The sequence below is a fragment of the Helianthus annuus genome, chromosome 4 (assembly GCF_002127325.2).
Source record: "Helianthus annuus cultivar XRQ/B chromosome 4, HanXRQr2.0-SUNRISE, whole genome shotgun sequence".
In the NCBI taxonomy this organism is placed as follows: Eukaryota; Viridiplantae; Streptophyta; class Magnoliopsida; order Asterales; family Asteraceae; genus Helianthus; species Helianthus annuus.
In genome coordinates, this window is record NC_035436.2 from 15,385,015 (window position 1) to 15,401,176 (window position 16,162).

Below are 16,162 nucleotides of genomic sequence, written 5' to 3' on the forward strand. Positions count from 1 at the left end.
ATTGAAGATCAAAAGATTCACGAACATAACTCAAAAGAGATCTTATCTTAAGGGGGAGTTTGTTAACACACTTCCTAAATGAAAAGAGAGTTTGTTGATACACTTTCTACTTACGACGCGTGAAGACTTTTAAGATCCTTCGACACAAAAGACATGGAAGACGAACCATCACGAGTAGCGTCTAAGGGGGAGTTTGTTGGTACACTTTATGTGGACGCGACTCGACTCGGTTCGATTCGGTTCGGTTCGACTCGGTTAGGTTCGGCTCAAGCCCGATGTAGTGACATTCCTCCGTCGTGCCCCCCAGAGTTCGACACGCGAAGCATGGAGAGCCACGAACCAATTCCCGATAACACATCACCATGACATCATCATGATGATGTCACATGTTTGACTAATCTATGCAATCTAATTTATGGAATTCATGTGTACGTAGTTGTTGTTGTGCATGGGCATTGTTATTGGGCCGAAACCTCACTTGGCCCGAAACCCATTATTTCACAATGCATATCGACGAAACTCTTAGAGGTTTCGTCGACTTTGAAGTCTCATCAAGGCCACCCCTAGTTTTCGTCATATATATCGACGAAACTCTGCTAGTTTCGTCGATATTGGAGTTTCGTCACTGTTGAGTCCTTGCTGCCTATATAAACAAGACTGAAGGCAGAACACAGAAGAGGGAGAGAGAACCGAGAGTTTAGTTGTATTTCGTATTGTATCTTTCTGTAACGAAACTCTATCGGTATCAATATACAACCGTTAAACGTTATATGTTTGTGTTGTTTTTATCTCTCGCTCGATTTGTACCGTAACGTGGATTCCGCACTCGTTACGGAATTAGAAACAAGATCTCGTAGTTGGTTGTCCGGCGATCCGAAAACGGACCTACAGTTATTCATATTCCTGGTCTTTTCTTCCCACTCCCAACTTCCCCCCTCCCTCCAAAAAATTCAATCCCCCAACCACACCCAAGTTAATATATAAGTATTTTGGCAATTTGGCATCTCTACTGGTCATAGATTTTTTTAATAACTTTTTTGTATTAGGCTAGCTACCGCACTCCTCAAATTGGAGAGCTTCGTTATCCCACTTCGACCAGACTATGTTGATCATAGATAATGTAGCTGATCCACAATAGGTATGCATAAGCATATAGAGATAAATACATTAATGAATATGGTTATGGACAACATATTTGACCATGTTACACCTTGCACAAATAATCAATGAGGAATTTTTGCTTTAAAAAACAAATAGCATACCAACTAATAAAGGGAATTAGATCATCCATTACAATTTAAACCCTTACTATATGAATGAAGTTGGATTCGCCTCATTTTCTAGTACTGAGCATTTAAAATTTTCAGTGGCATATGTAAAGTGCCACTAAAAACTTAAATTAATGTCATAAAATCTAACGCCACTAAAACAAATTCAGTGGCAAACAAATTCAGTGGCATTCGAAAGTGCAAATAAAAACCGAAATTAGTGTCATAAAACCTAGATGTCATTAAAAGTGTATGCTAAACAAATATGGCACAAAAAAATGCCACTAAAAATCTAAATTAGTGGTACAAAAAGCAAAGTGCCACTAAAGATGTGTGCCACTGAATGGCTTTTTGTTTGTAACAAGTGTTAATGGTGTGAGAATAAGATTACCATTTATTTACATGACAATAACTTGATTTATTTATTCTACAACGGTCTCATTTATTATGTCGACTTTTTGTAAATTGTTCTGCAACTTGGTCCTTTTTTTAATGGCAACGCAACTTTTTTTTTTTGTGAGTTTGAACTGTCTTTTTTTTCTTGAAATACTCTTCTTTTTTCTTGAAATACATATGTAATTTTTTTTTTTTTTTTTTGTGGTTCTAGTGATTTTGTCTATTAAAACTATCAGATTATTATATGATTTAAAGATGATTAATTTAGACTAAAAGAAAAAAAATATAGTTCTCTTGCTATTCAGATATGAGCTTAATTTGACTAATTTAGTCATCACCTTTCATGGTTTACTTGGACTCCTTCAAAGTTGACTACTCCACTTATGCCCATACAGATTGGCTATAAATGAAAGCTGACTTGTGTGTATACCATTCGTTTACTTGACTTGGCGTTTACTAGACAATAGACTTTTCACAAATTGGTTTTCTAACTTGAAATGAAAGCTGATTATAGACTTCTCCACTTATGCCCATACAGATTGGCTATAAATGGCTGACTTGTGTGTATACCATTCGTTTACTTGACTTGGCGTTTACTAGATGTTTAAGCCCATCTGTACAGCCAAGAAAAAGCTACTATTGGAATTTATAAATATTGGAGTTTAGATTAAGCTCACATCTATCTTCTAAACTAATATCAAACAATATGAGTTCTCGATCTTCATATTCTTGTTTCTCTTGTTTTCACTTGTTCTTACTTGTTGTTTTGGCCTTGTTTTGTTTATGCTCATCTAATCAAAACTCTCATTGCAATGACGTTGAGAGACAAGCACTTCTCCGGTTCAAGCATGGCCTCACTGATGAATCACAACAACTCGCTTCGTGGGTTGCTGAGAACAAGGACTGCTGTACATGGGCTGGGATAGCTTGTGATAATTCTACAGGTCATGTTCATCGTATTCATCTTCCTGGATTTGATGGTCATTGTAATATCGTATATCATAGCATAAAAGAGTACGGAGAAGCCTTGAAGCAGAAATTGAAAGGGGATATAAGTCGATCTTTGTTGGATCTAAAGCAACTCAAGCATCTGGATTTGAGTTGCAATGATTTTGGAGGCATCCAAGTTCCTAAATTCATTGGTTCTTTTCAAAACCTAAGGTACCTTAACCTTTCACGTTCCAATTTTAGCGGAACAATCCCTCCACAACTAGGGAATCTCTCAGAATTACATATTCTGTCTCTTGGAAGTTTTCATCATCCATCTGAAACAACGAGCATGGTGAATATGAAGTGGTTGTCAAGTCTTGGTATGTTGCATCACCTCGATATGAGTGGCGTGGACCTTAGCAAAGCAACCGATTGGCTTCAGGTGATTAACACCCTTCCCTCTTTGGTCCAGCTATATTTGTCTGTATGTGAACTCTCAAATCTACACATGTATGTTCCTAGTGTCAATCTCACATCCCTTTCTGTTCTTGATCTTTCTCAAAACTATTTTGACAGTGCAGTATCACAATGGATATTCAGTGTAACTAGTCTAGTTTCATTGGATTTAACTGAGTGTCGTTTACATGGTCCTATTCCTAGCTTCCGCAATCTGACTTCTCTTGAGTTGCTTCATGTTGCCGAGAATGATTTCATGAATTCTTCCTCAATATTTCAAGAGTTGTCCAGTAGTAATCTCATCTCGTTAGATATTGGAAGTTGTGGTATTTCAAGTTCACTTCTAGATTCCCTTCAAAATCTAACAAATCTTATTAGCCTCGACTTGTCTGGAAATCAACTCACTAAGAGAATACCTAAATCATTGGGTAATTTTTGTAATTTAAGAGAAATTGATTTGTCGTATAACAATATTGGAAATATTAGTTTAACATATTTTCTTGAAAGTTTTTTCGAGTGCAAATCATCTGCCTTGGAGTCATTATCCTTGTCTGAGAACTATATAACTGGTATAATTCCTCATTCCATAGGAAACTTGTCATTTCTCAGAACATTAGATCTTACTGATAATCAAATTTCTGGTCCCATTCCATACTCAATTGGACAATTATCATCATTGGAGGAGTTGTATATTGGGTCAAACCGACTGGATGGCATCCTTCCTGATAGCCTCGGACAACTTTCAAAGTTGACTTATTTAGATTTTTCTCATAATTTGCTAACAGGTGTTGTGACAGAAGCCCACTTTATCAAACTAGTGAGCTTAAAGTATCTAGATGGATCAGCTAACAAACTAATCTTAATGCTGCATGTTGCAAACTGGATCCCCCCTTTCCAGTTGGGAACCTTGTCTCTGAGAAATTGGGTTTTAGGGCCTCAATTTCCATTGTTGTTGCAATCACAGAAGGATTTAGAGATATTAGACATAAGCAACACAGGCATTTCATCGCCCATGCCCGAATCATTTGTGACATCATTCTCCTATCTACTCTTTTTGAATATGTCAAATAATCATATCCGAGGACCATTAACGTTCTCTGGTATCCCTGCCACACTTGAATTTATTGACATTAGCTCGAATGGGTTTTGGGGGTCGTTACATCCTTTGTTGTGTTCTAGTGGTGTGACAAGTATGTTATTTCTTAATTTGGGAAATAATAATTTGTCAGGTGACATTCCGGAGTGTTGGGAGAAATGGCCAATGTTGGAATTCTTAAATTTGGAGAATAACAGTTTGTCTGGTGAGATTCCAAGAACATTGGGTTCTTTACGTTTACAGTATATCAACATGCGTGGGAACAAGATCTCCGGAAGATTGCATTCTTCTCTAATGAACTTAACAGAACTAGATGTTCTTGAACTTGGAAGGAATGAACTTACTGGAAGCATTCCAACATGGATTGGAACAAAAGTTACTCGTTTAAGAATTCTTAACCTTAGATCAAACCGTTTTGACGGAAATATTCCTAATGAGCTTTGTCATATTAGACATATTCAAATATTAGATCTTGCTCATAACAACCTATCTGGAAATATTCCGATATGCTTCAACAACTTTAGTATCCTTTCCGGCATCGAAAGCAATTTAGGAGATGACTTTGCTTACGTTAGTATTGTTGCACGTGAAAGACCTATCGCTGGTGAGTCATTGGTGACGAATGGACGAGAGGATACATATTGCAGTATTCTTCCATTAGTGATGTTGATAGACCTTTCGAGTAACAATCTCACCGGATACATTCCTATTGAGCTAATGTCCCTCTTGGAGTTAACATCGTTGAATTTATCAAGAAATCAATTAAGTGGAAGTATCCCAGAGAAGATCGGAAACATGAAAGAACTGATATCTTTAGATTTATCCGTAAATAGGCTTTCCGGGGAACTTCCCATGAGCTTGTCAAGTTTACATTTCTTGAGTAGCTTCAACGTGTCCTTCAACAATTTGACAGGAATAATTCCAACAGGTACACAACTTCAAAGCTTCACTGAGTCTAGCTTCTTTGGCAACAAACTTTGCGGAGCTCCACTAACTAAAACTAATGGTTGTGAACTGGTTAAAGCAGCAAGTCATACAATAGGAGAGAAAAAAGAAGACGATGGAGCAGATTGGGGGTTGATTGTAAGCATGGTGGTTGGATTTGTTTGTGGATTTTGGATGATTATGGGTCCATTGATAGTGAGAAGATCATGGAGGATTGCATATTTTGGTTTCCTGAGTAAATTGAGGTATATGGTTTATGATGTTATACATAAGTATTGTTGTCACATGTTTTCTTGTTAATGTTGCAATATGTTTCATGCTTTACCTCAAAATTTGAAAACTTTGTATCAAACTGGATAATGTTATGTCATGTTGCTTGTGTAAGGTTGTTCTTTGTATGATCATTTTCTTTGAATTGAGTAAATAAGCATTTTGGTATTGCTATGATGAAACTTTTTACCCTTTTTCTTCTTAACCGATTTTATTATTTTTACCCATATAATGTGTTAATAATAAAATATAACCCAAATTAACGGATTTCTATTTCATATAAATAGGTTTAAAGGTTGCTCCAGTGCTTGCCCATTATCTTCAACAACAATCCATAGAAAATTATGCATTAGATGTTAACCGTCCAATAAAAATAAGTCTATGGTGAATGGTGATACGTATATATTCTTCACTATGACCAATAAGAGACCTAGTGACATGGAAGTATATAAAACTTTAGAAAAAAAATATTAAGAGGAAAGATGGGTATTGATTGATATACATGTAAAAACAATATGAAATGATCATGACAAGGCCCTGTTTTATCGGGTTCAACTTGTAAGATTGTGAAAGACTGAATCGTTTATTACTGTTTATTACTGAATAACGAATTACAATATATAGAGAATGTAATGCAAACCCTAGATACCTTATGAGCCCGTGGGCTCATAATAATAACCCTAATATCCAATACTCCCCCGAAGTCATAGCGGGAGTAAACTGGAAGCTAAGACTGAAAACAAAAACAATAATAATAAGATAAACATGCTTCGATCTGATCGAAAATCCAAACTTTTGCCAGCGAATCCATATTATGCTTGATGTTGGCGTCCATAGTCTTCAAAATGCATGGCAATGGACTGTAGTCCTGGTCGACTGTGTGGCTGAATTTGACACCTTAGATCTTAAAAAAATAACACCAATTTTTGTTGGGATTAGGTGACAGTAGTTCAATGGTTCTTGGTTCGCAGAATGAAAAACACGATGTTATGGACTAATACCATTGCAAGGTATGGGACTTGTCCCACATCGGTTGTTGTATGGGCAACTGATGTGGGGTTTATATACCAAATGGGCTCTCTCACCCACCAGACTAGTCTTTCGGGTTGTGTTCTCCTGTTTGGTATGTAACATTGGTATCAGAGCCAGAACTCGGAGTGGTGGCCCATGGAGTGGTGGCCTGGAGAGAGCCAGCCGTGACCAACGTGGCCGTGACCAACGTGGCCGTGACCAACGTGGCCGTGACCAACGTGGCCGTGACCAACGTGGCCGTGACCAACGTGGCCGTGACCAACGTGGCCGTGACCAACGTGGCCGTGACCAACGTGGCCGTGACCAACGAGGCTCGGAGTGGTGGCCTGGAAAGAGCCAGCCGTGACCAACGAGGACGTTGGCCCTTAAGGCGGGTCGATTATTATGGACTAATACCATTGCAAGGTATGGGACTTGTCCCACATCGGTTGTATGGGCAACTGATGTGGGGTTTATATACCAAATGGGCTCTCTCACCCACCAGACTAGTCTTTTGGGTTGTGTTCTCCTGTTTGGTATGTAACACACGATCTACTACGGGTACATCGACAACTGGCGACCTTAGTCGTGTGGCGGTGTGTCAAGGCTAGCACGCGGCGGTCTCTTGGATCCGTAGATCAATAGATGAGATCCGTGGATTTAAAAAGAAAAATAAAACAAAACCGATGATCGTGGTCAAGGGGCGGTCTCTTGGATCCGTAGATCAAGAGGTGAGATCCGTAGATCAAGATAGAATAATCTAACCAAACTGTAGTTTGAGATCTAAAGAAAAGAAGAAAGAAAAAGAAGTGGCCGCTGCAATTTAAAAAATTCATAACCCAAGAACAAATACGAAACCAAAGGCCAACCGATGGAGATGTGTGAAATTCTAAGCACCACTGATCTGAAATACCCAACACAAAAACTTTCGAATGACCACCAATTAATTTTTGTTCGGCTTTCTAATTGCTTTCTGCCTAGATAGCATTCACGAATTAAACAAAAACTTTTTTTTTCTCAACCTATATGCATGCAAAAATAGTAGAGTAGCCAACTTTGACCTCTATTGATTCTTGTCTTCTTATACGTGCCCAACAAGAATACTTTTCAACAATTGTGCTGTTATATCCTTTCGAGATGACTATGTGTGGAGCAACTGCAGTGAATTGTATGGATCGACCGATAAGAAGCTTTATTTCACCGAAACTAGTAAAAAAAATAAAACAAAATGGAAAAAACGAAGCTGGGATAGGGCGGCGGCGGTGGCGGCACGCCGCCCTGTCTAGGGTTTGAACTCGGTCGGCGACGGCTAGGGTTTGGTTATATGTGTGTGACGCAGCGGAGGGGGTATAGAGCCACCATGTGAGATTATGAAAGACTGAATCATTTATTACTGAATAACGAATTACAATATATATAGAGAAGGCCCTAACTATCTGCACACCCAGTTTGCCTATCTGTACACTTAGGGTTTACCTACGTTGCGTATTGACCTATACGAAACGTATAGGGTTACCTCTATACGCTGCGTATAGAGCTATACTCAGCGTATATAAACCATGGATTTCAGAGCCTTATCAGCAATCATTGCACAGAAAACAAGGGTTGTATACGCTGCGTATAGGTCTATACGCAGCGTATATAAACCATTAGATTTTTTGGAGTCATTTTGGTAGGTTTGAGGGATCATTTTTCACAAAGTTTAAATACGCTGCGTATAGACCTCTAAGTAGCGTATATAAAGGTCTGAAAATGTCTTTTATACCCTTGTGTTGAGGCTATACAAAGCCAAATACAAGGGTAGTTGTGTCATTTTTGTCTCATACGCTGCGTAGGGACCTCTAAGGAGCGTTTATAAAGCTCCATTTTTGTATTTTTTATTGTGTATTCCTTTGTTTATTTATAAAAAAAGTAAATTAATTGTGTGTACTTTGGGGTATTTCCATGTTTATTAATAAAAAAACAATATTATTAAAAATAATACAAATATTATGAATTACAAGAATTAAAAATAATACAAATATTAGGTCCCGTATTGACCTCGTATAAGCCTATAAGTGTGATATCGTATCGTATAGGTGTGGTTTAGGTCCCGTATTGACCTCGTATAAGCCTATAAGTGAGATATCGTGTCGTGTAGGTGTAGTATAGGTCACGTATTAACGTCGTATAAGCCTATAAGTGTGATATTGTATCGTATAACGTAGTATAGGTCACGTATTGACTTCGTATAAGCCGATAAGTGAGATATCGTATCGTATAGCGTCGTATAGGTCACGTATTGACCTCGTATAAGCCTATAAGTGTGATATCGTATCGTATAGGTGTAGTATAGGTCACGTATTGACCTCGTATAAGCCAATAAGTGTGACATCGTATCGTATAACGTAGTATAGGTCACGTATTGACCTCGTATAAGCCTATAAGTGTGATATCATATCGTATAGCGTCGTATAGGTCACGTATTGACCTCGTATAAGCCTATAAGTGTGATATCGTATCGTATAGGGGTAGTATAGGTCACGTATTGACCTCGTATAAGCCTATAAGTGTGATATGGTATCGTATAACGTAGTATAGGTCAAGTATTGACCTCGTATAAGCCTATAAGTATGATATCGTATCGTATAGCGTCGTATAGGTTACGTATTGACCTCGTATAAGCCTATAAGTGTGATATCGTATCGTATAGGTGTGGTTTTGGTCACGTATTAACCTCGTATAAGCCTATAAGTGTGATATCGTATCGTATAGGTGTGGTTTAGGTCCCGTCTAATCCTATATGCATATACAAGACCTAGAGGAAACCTATATGAGCATTATACTACACTACACTATACGATACGATACCATGCTATATTATACAATAACACCCGTATAGGCCTCTATACGAGACTTATATACTATACACTATACGATACGATATGATGCAATACAATACGATACGATGCAATACGATAAGATAATTTAATTTAAACGATTACAATATAATATATTTGTATTATTTACGAATAATATTGTTTTTTTTATAAATAATTTTCTTTTTTTTTAAAATAAACAAAGGAATACGATAATTTAATTTAAACAATAACAAAACAATATATTTGTATTATTTACCAATAATATTGTTTTTTTATAAATAATTTTCTTTTTTAATTTTTATAATTCATAATATTTATATTATTTTTTATTTATATAATTTATATTTGTATTATTTACCAATAATATTGTTTTTTTTATAAATAATTTTCTTTTTTTTATAAATAAACAAAGGAATACACAATAAAAAAAATACAAAAATGGAGCTTTATGTACGCTGCGTATAGGTCGATACGCAGCGTATATAAAGGGTAGTTTTTATTTTTAACCCCAAACATGTGGTTAAATTATCTTTTTAACCCTTATTGCATATATACGCTGCGTATAGACCTCTAAGGAGCGTATACAAAGGTCTGAAAATGTCTTTTATACCCTTGTGTTGAGGCTATACGAAGCCAAATACAAGGGTAGTTGTGTCATTTTTGTCTTATACGCTGCGTAGGGACCTCTAAGGAGCGTTTATAAAGCTCCATTTTTGTATTTTTTTATTGTGTATTCCTTTGTTTATTTATAAAAAAAAAGTAAATTAATTGTGTGTATTTTGGAGTATTTCCATGTTTATTTATAGAAAAACAATATTATTAAAAATAATACAAATATTATGAATTATAAGAATTAATAATAATACAAATATTAGGTCCCGTATTGACCTCGTATAAGCCTATAAGTGTGATATCGTATCGTATAGGTGTGGTTTAGGTCCCATATTGACCTCGTATAAGCCTATAAGTGAGATATCGTGTCGTATAGGTGTAGTATAGGTCACATATTGACGTCGTATAAGCCTATAAGTGTGATATCGTATCGTATAACGTAGTATATGTCACGTATTGACTTCGTGTAAGCCTATAAGTGTGATATCGTATCGTATAGCGTCGTATAGGTCACGTATTGACCTCGTATAAGCCTATAAGTGTGATATCGTATCGTATAGGTGTAGTATAGGTCATGTCTTGACCTCGTATAAGCCAATAAGTGTGATATCGTATCGTATAGCGTCGTATAGGTCACGTATTGACCTCGTATAAGCCTATAAGTGTGATATCGTATCGTATAGGGGTAGTGTAGGTCAAGTATTGACCTCGTATAAGCCCATAAGTGTGATATCGTATCGTATAACATAGTATAGGTCAAGTATTGACCTCGTATAAGCCTATAAGTGTGATATCGTATCGTATAACGTAGTATAGGTCAAGTATTGACCTCGTATAAGCCTATAAGTGTGATATCGTATCGTATAGCGTCGTATAGGTCACGTATTGACCTCGTATAAGCCTATAAGTGTGATATCGTATCGTATAGGTGTGGTTTAGGTCACGTATTAACCTCGTATAAGCCTATCAGTGTGATATCGTATCGTATAGGTGTGGTTTAGGTCCCCTCTAATCCTATATGCATATACAAGACCTATAGGAAACCTATACCAAATTTATACTACACTATACGATACGATACGATACTATACTATACGATAACACCCGTATAGGCCTCTATACGAGACTTATATACTATACACTATACGATACGATATGATGCAATACGATACGATACGATACGATACGATGCAATACGATAAGATAATTTAATTTAAACGATAACAATATAATATATTTGTATTATTTAAGAATAATATTGTTTTTTTTATAAATAATTTTCTTTTTTTTATAAATAAACAAAGGAATACGATACTTTAATTTAAACGATAACAAAACAATATATTTGTATTATTTACCAATAATATTGTTTTTTTATAAATAATTTTCTTTTTTATTTTTATAATTCATAATATTTATATTTTTTTTATTTTTATAATTTATATTTGTATTATTTACCAATAATATTGTTTTTTCATAAATAATTTTCTTTTTTTTATAAATAAACAAAGGAATACACAATACAAAAAATACAAAAATGGAGCTTTCTATACGCTCCTTAGAGGTCCCTACGCAGCGCATGAGACAAAAATGACACAACTACCCTTGTATTTGGCTTCGTATAGCTTCAACACAAGCGTATAAAAGACATTTTCAAACCTTTATGTACGCTGCGTATAGTATAAAGGGTAGTTTTTATTTTTAACCCCAAACATGTGGTTAAATTATCTTTTTAACCCTTATTGCATATATACGCTGCGTATAGACCTCTAAGGAGCGTATATAAAGGTCTGAAAATGTCTTTTATACCCTTGTGTTGAGGCTATACGAAGCCAAATACAAGGGTAGTTGTGTCATTTTTGTCTTATACGCTGCGTAGGGACCTCTAAGGAGCGTTTATAAAGCTACATTTTTGTATTTTTTTTATTGTGTATTCCTTTGTTTATTTATAAAAAAAAGTAAATTAATTGTGTGTATTTTGGGGTATTTCTATGTTTATTTATAAAAAAAAATATTATTAAAAATAATACAAATATTATGAATTATAAGAATTAATAATAATACAAATATTAGGTCCCATATTGACCTCGTATAAGCCTATAAGTGTGATATCGTATGGTATAGGTGTGGTTTAGGTCCCGTATTGACCTCGTATAAGCCTATAAGTGAGATATCGTGTCGTATAGGTGTAGTATAGGTCACGTATTGACGTCGTATAAGCCTATAAGTGTGATATCGTATCGTATAACGTAGTATTGGTCACGTATTGACTTCGTATAAGCCTATAAGTGTGATATCGTATTGTATAGCGTCGTATAGTCACGTATTGACCTCGTATAAGCCTATAAGTGTGATATGGTATCTTATAGGTGTAGTATAGGAGATGTACTGACCTCGTATAAGCCTATAAGTGTGATATCGTATCGTATAGCGTCGTATAGGTCACGTATTGACCTCGTATAAGCCTATAAGTGTGATATCGTATCGTATAGGTGTAGTATAGGTCACGTATTGACCTCGTATAAGCCTATAAGTGTGATATCGTATCGTATAGCGTCGTATAGGTCACGTATTGACCTCGTATAAGCCTATAAGTGTGATATCGTATCGTATAGCGTCGTATAGGTCACGTATTAACCTCGTATAAGCCTATAAGTGTGATATCGTATCGTATAGGTGTGGTTTAGGTCCCATCTAATCCTATATGCATATACAAGACCTATAGGAAACCTATACGAGACTTATACTGCATTATACGATACGATATGATACTATACTATACAATAACACCCGTATAGGACTCTATACGAGACTTATATACTATGCACTATACGATATGATGCAATACGATACGATACGATGCAATACGATAAGATAATTTAATTTAAACGATAACAATATAATATATTTGTATTATTTACGAATAATATTGTTTTTTATAAATAATTTTCTTTTTTATAAATAAACAAAGGAATACGATAATTTAATTTAAACGATAACAAAACAATATATTTGTATTATTTACCAATAATATTGTTTTTTATAAATAATTTTCTTTTTAATTTTTATAATTCATAATATTTATATTTTTTTTTATTTTTATAATTTATATTTGTATTATTTACCAATAATATTGTTTTTTTATAAATAATTTTCTTTTTTTTATAAATAAACAAAGGAATACACAATAAAAAAAATACAAAAATGGAGCTTTATATACGCTCCTTAGAGGTCCCTACGCAGCGTAAGAGACAAAAATGACACAACTACCCTTGTATTTGGCTTCGTATAGCCTCAACACAAAGGTATAAAAGACATTTTCAGACCTTTATATACGCTGCTTAGAGGTCAATACGCAGCGTTGCCGAGAATGATTTCATGAATTCTTTCGTCAATATTTCAAGAGTTGTCCAGTAGTAGTCTCATCTCGTTAGATATTGGAAGTTGTGGTATTTCAAGTTCACTTCTAGATTCCCTTCAAAATCTAACAAATCTTATTAGCCTCGACTTGTCTGGAAATCAACTCACTAAGAGAATACCTAAATCATTGGGTAACTTTTGTAATTTAAGAGAGATTGATTTGTGGTATAACAATATTGGAAATATTAGTTTAACATATTTTCTTGAAAGTTTTTTCGAGTGCAAATCATCTGCCTTGGAGTCATTATCCTTGTCTGAGAACTATATAACTGGTATAATTCCTCATTCCATAGGAAACTTGTCATTTCTCAGAACATTAGATCTTACTGATAATCAAATTTCTGGTCCCATTCCATACTCAATTGGACAATTATCATCATTGGAGGAGTTGTATATTGGGTCAAACCGACTGGATGGCATCCTTCCTGATAGCCTCGGACAACTTTCAAAGTTGACTTATTTAGATTTTTCTCATAATTTGCTAACAGGTGTTGTGACAGAAGCCCACTTTATCAAACTAGTGAGCTTAAAGTATCAAGATGGATCAGCTAACAAACTAATCTTAATGCTGCATGTTGCAAACTGGATCCCCCCTTTCCAGTTGGGAACCTTGTCTCTGAGAAATTGGGTTTTAGGGCCTCAATTTCCATTGTTGTTGCAATCACAGAAGGATTTAGAGATATTAGACATAAGCAACACAGGCATTTCATCGCCCATGCCCGAATCATTTGTGACATCATTCTCCTATCTACTCTTTTTGAATATGTCAAATAATCATATCCGAGGACCATTAACGTTCTCTGGTATTCCTGCCACACATGAATTTATTGACATTAGCTCGAATGGGTTTTGGGGGTCGTTACATCCTTTGTTGTGTTCTAGTGGTGTGACAAGTATGTTATTTCTTAATTTGGGAAATAATAATTTGTCAGGTGACATTCCAGAGTGTTGGGAGAAATGGTCAATGTTGGAATTCTTAAATTTGGAGAATAACAGTTTGTCTGGTGAGATTCCAAGAACATTGGGTTCTTTACGTTTACAGTATATCAACATGTGTGGGAACAAGATCTCCGGAAGATTGCATTCTTCTCTAATGAACTTAACAGAACTAGATGTTCTTGAACTTGGAAGGAATGAACTTACTGGAAGCATTCCAACATGGATTGGAACAAAAGTTACTCGTTTAAGAATTCTTAACCTTAGATCAAACCGTTTTGACTGAAATATTCCTAATGAGCTTTGTCATATTAGACATATTCAAATATTAGATCTTGCTCATAACAACCTATCTGGAAATATTCCGATATGCTTCAACAACTTTAGTATCCTTTCCGGCATCGAAAGCAATTTAGGAGATGACTTTGCTTACGTTAGTATTGTTGCACGTGAAAGACCTATCGCTGGTGATTCATTGGTGACGAATGGACGAGAGGATACATATTGCAGTATTCTTCCATTAGTGATGTTGATAGACCTTTCGAGTAACAATCTCACCGGATACATTCCTATTGAGCTAATGTCCCTCTTGGAGTTAACATCGTTGAATTTATCAAGAAATCAATTAAGTGGAAGTTCCCAGAGAAGATCGGAAACATGAAAGAACTGATATCTTTAGATTTATCCGTAAATAGGCTTTCCGGGGAACTTCCCATGAGCTTGTCAAGTTTACATTTCTTGAGTAGCTTCAACGTGTCCTTCAACAATTTGACAGGAATAATTCCAACAGGTACACAACTTCAAAGCTTGCTTCACTGAGTCTAGCTTCTTTGGCAACAAACTTTGCAGAGCTCCACTAACTGAAACTAATAGTTGTGAACTGGTTAAAGCAGCAAGTCATACAATAGGAGAGAAAAAAGAAGATGATGGAGCAGATTGGGGGTTGATTGTAAGCATGGTGGTTGGATTTGTTTGTGGATTTTGGATGATTATGGGTCCACTGATTGTGAGAAGATCATGGAGGATTGCATATTTTGGTTTCCTGAGTAAATTGAGGTATATGGTTTATGATGTTATACATAAGTATTGTTGTCACATGTTTTCTTGTTAATGTTGTAATATGTTTCATGCTTTACCTCAAAATTTGAAAACTTTGTATCAAACTGGATAATGTTATGTCATGTTGCTTGTGTAAGGTTGTTCTTTGTATGATCATTTTCTTTGAATCGAGTAAATAAGCATTTTGGTATTGCTATGATGAAACTTTTTACCCTTTTTCTTCTTAACCGATTTTATTATTTTTACCCATATAATGTGTTAATAATAAAATATAACCCAAATTAACGGATTTCTATTTCATATAAATAGGTTTAAAGGTTGCTCCAGTGCTTGCCCATTATCTTCAACAACAATCCATAGAAAATTATGCATTAGATGTTAACCGTCCAATAAAAATAAGTCTATGGTGAATGGTGATACGTATATATTCTTCACTATGACCAATAAGAGACCTAGTGACATGGAAGTATATAAAACTTTAGAAAAAAAAAATATTAAGAGGAAAGATGGGTATTGATTGATATACATGTGAAAACAATATGAAATGATCATGACTAGGCCCTGTTTTATCGGGTTAAACTTGTAAGATTATGAAAGACTGAATCGTTTGTTTATTACTGAATAACAAATTACAATATATAGAGAATGTAATGCAAACCCTAGATACCTTATGAGCCCGTGGGCTCATAATAATAACCCTAATATCCAATACTCCCCCGAAGTCGTAGCGGGAGTAAACTGGAAGCTAAGACTGAAAACAAAAACAATAATAATAAGATAAACATGCTTCGATCTGATCGAAAATCCAAACTTTTGCCAGCGAAACCATATTATGCTTGATGTTGGCGTCCATAGTCTTCAAAATGCATGGCAATGGACCGTAGTCCTGGTCTTCGAAAGCA

General features: G+C 35.4%; 1 protein-coding gene across 1 annotated transcript; it reads left to right on the forward strand.

Moving 5' to 3' along the window:
• The first annotated feature begins 2,370 nt into the window (after positions 1–2,370).
• LOC110932986 (receptor-like protein EIX2) lies at positions 2,371–14,862 on the forward strand. The gene is made up of 3 exons (XM_035989228.1): positions 2,371–5,336; positions 13,416–14,446; positions 14,534–14,862. Exons 1-3 carry the CDS (start codon positions 2,371–2,373, stop codon positions 14,860–14,862), a joined length of 4,326 nt encoding a protein of 1,441 aa, XP_035845121.1.
• Positions 14,863–16,162: the final 1,300 nt, after the last annotated feature.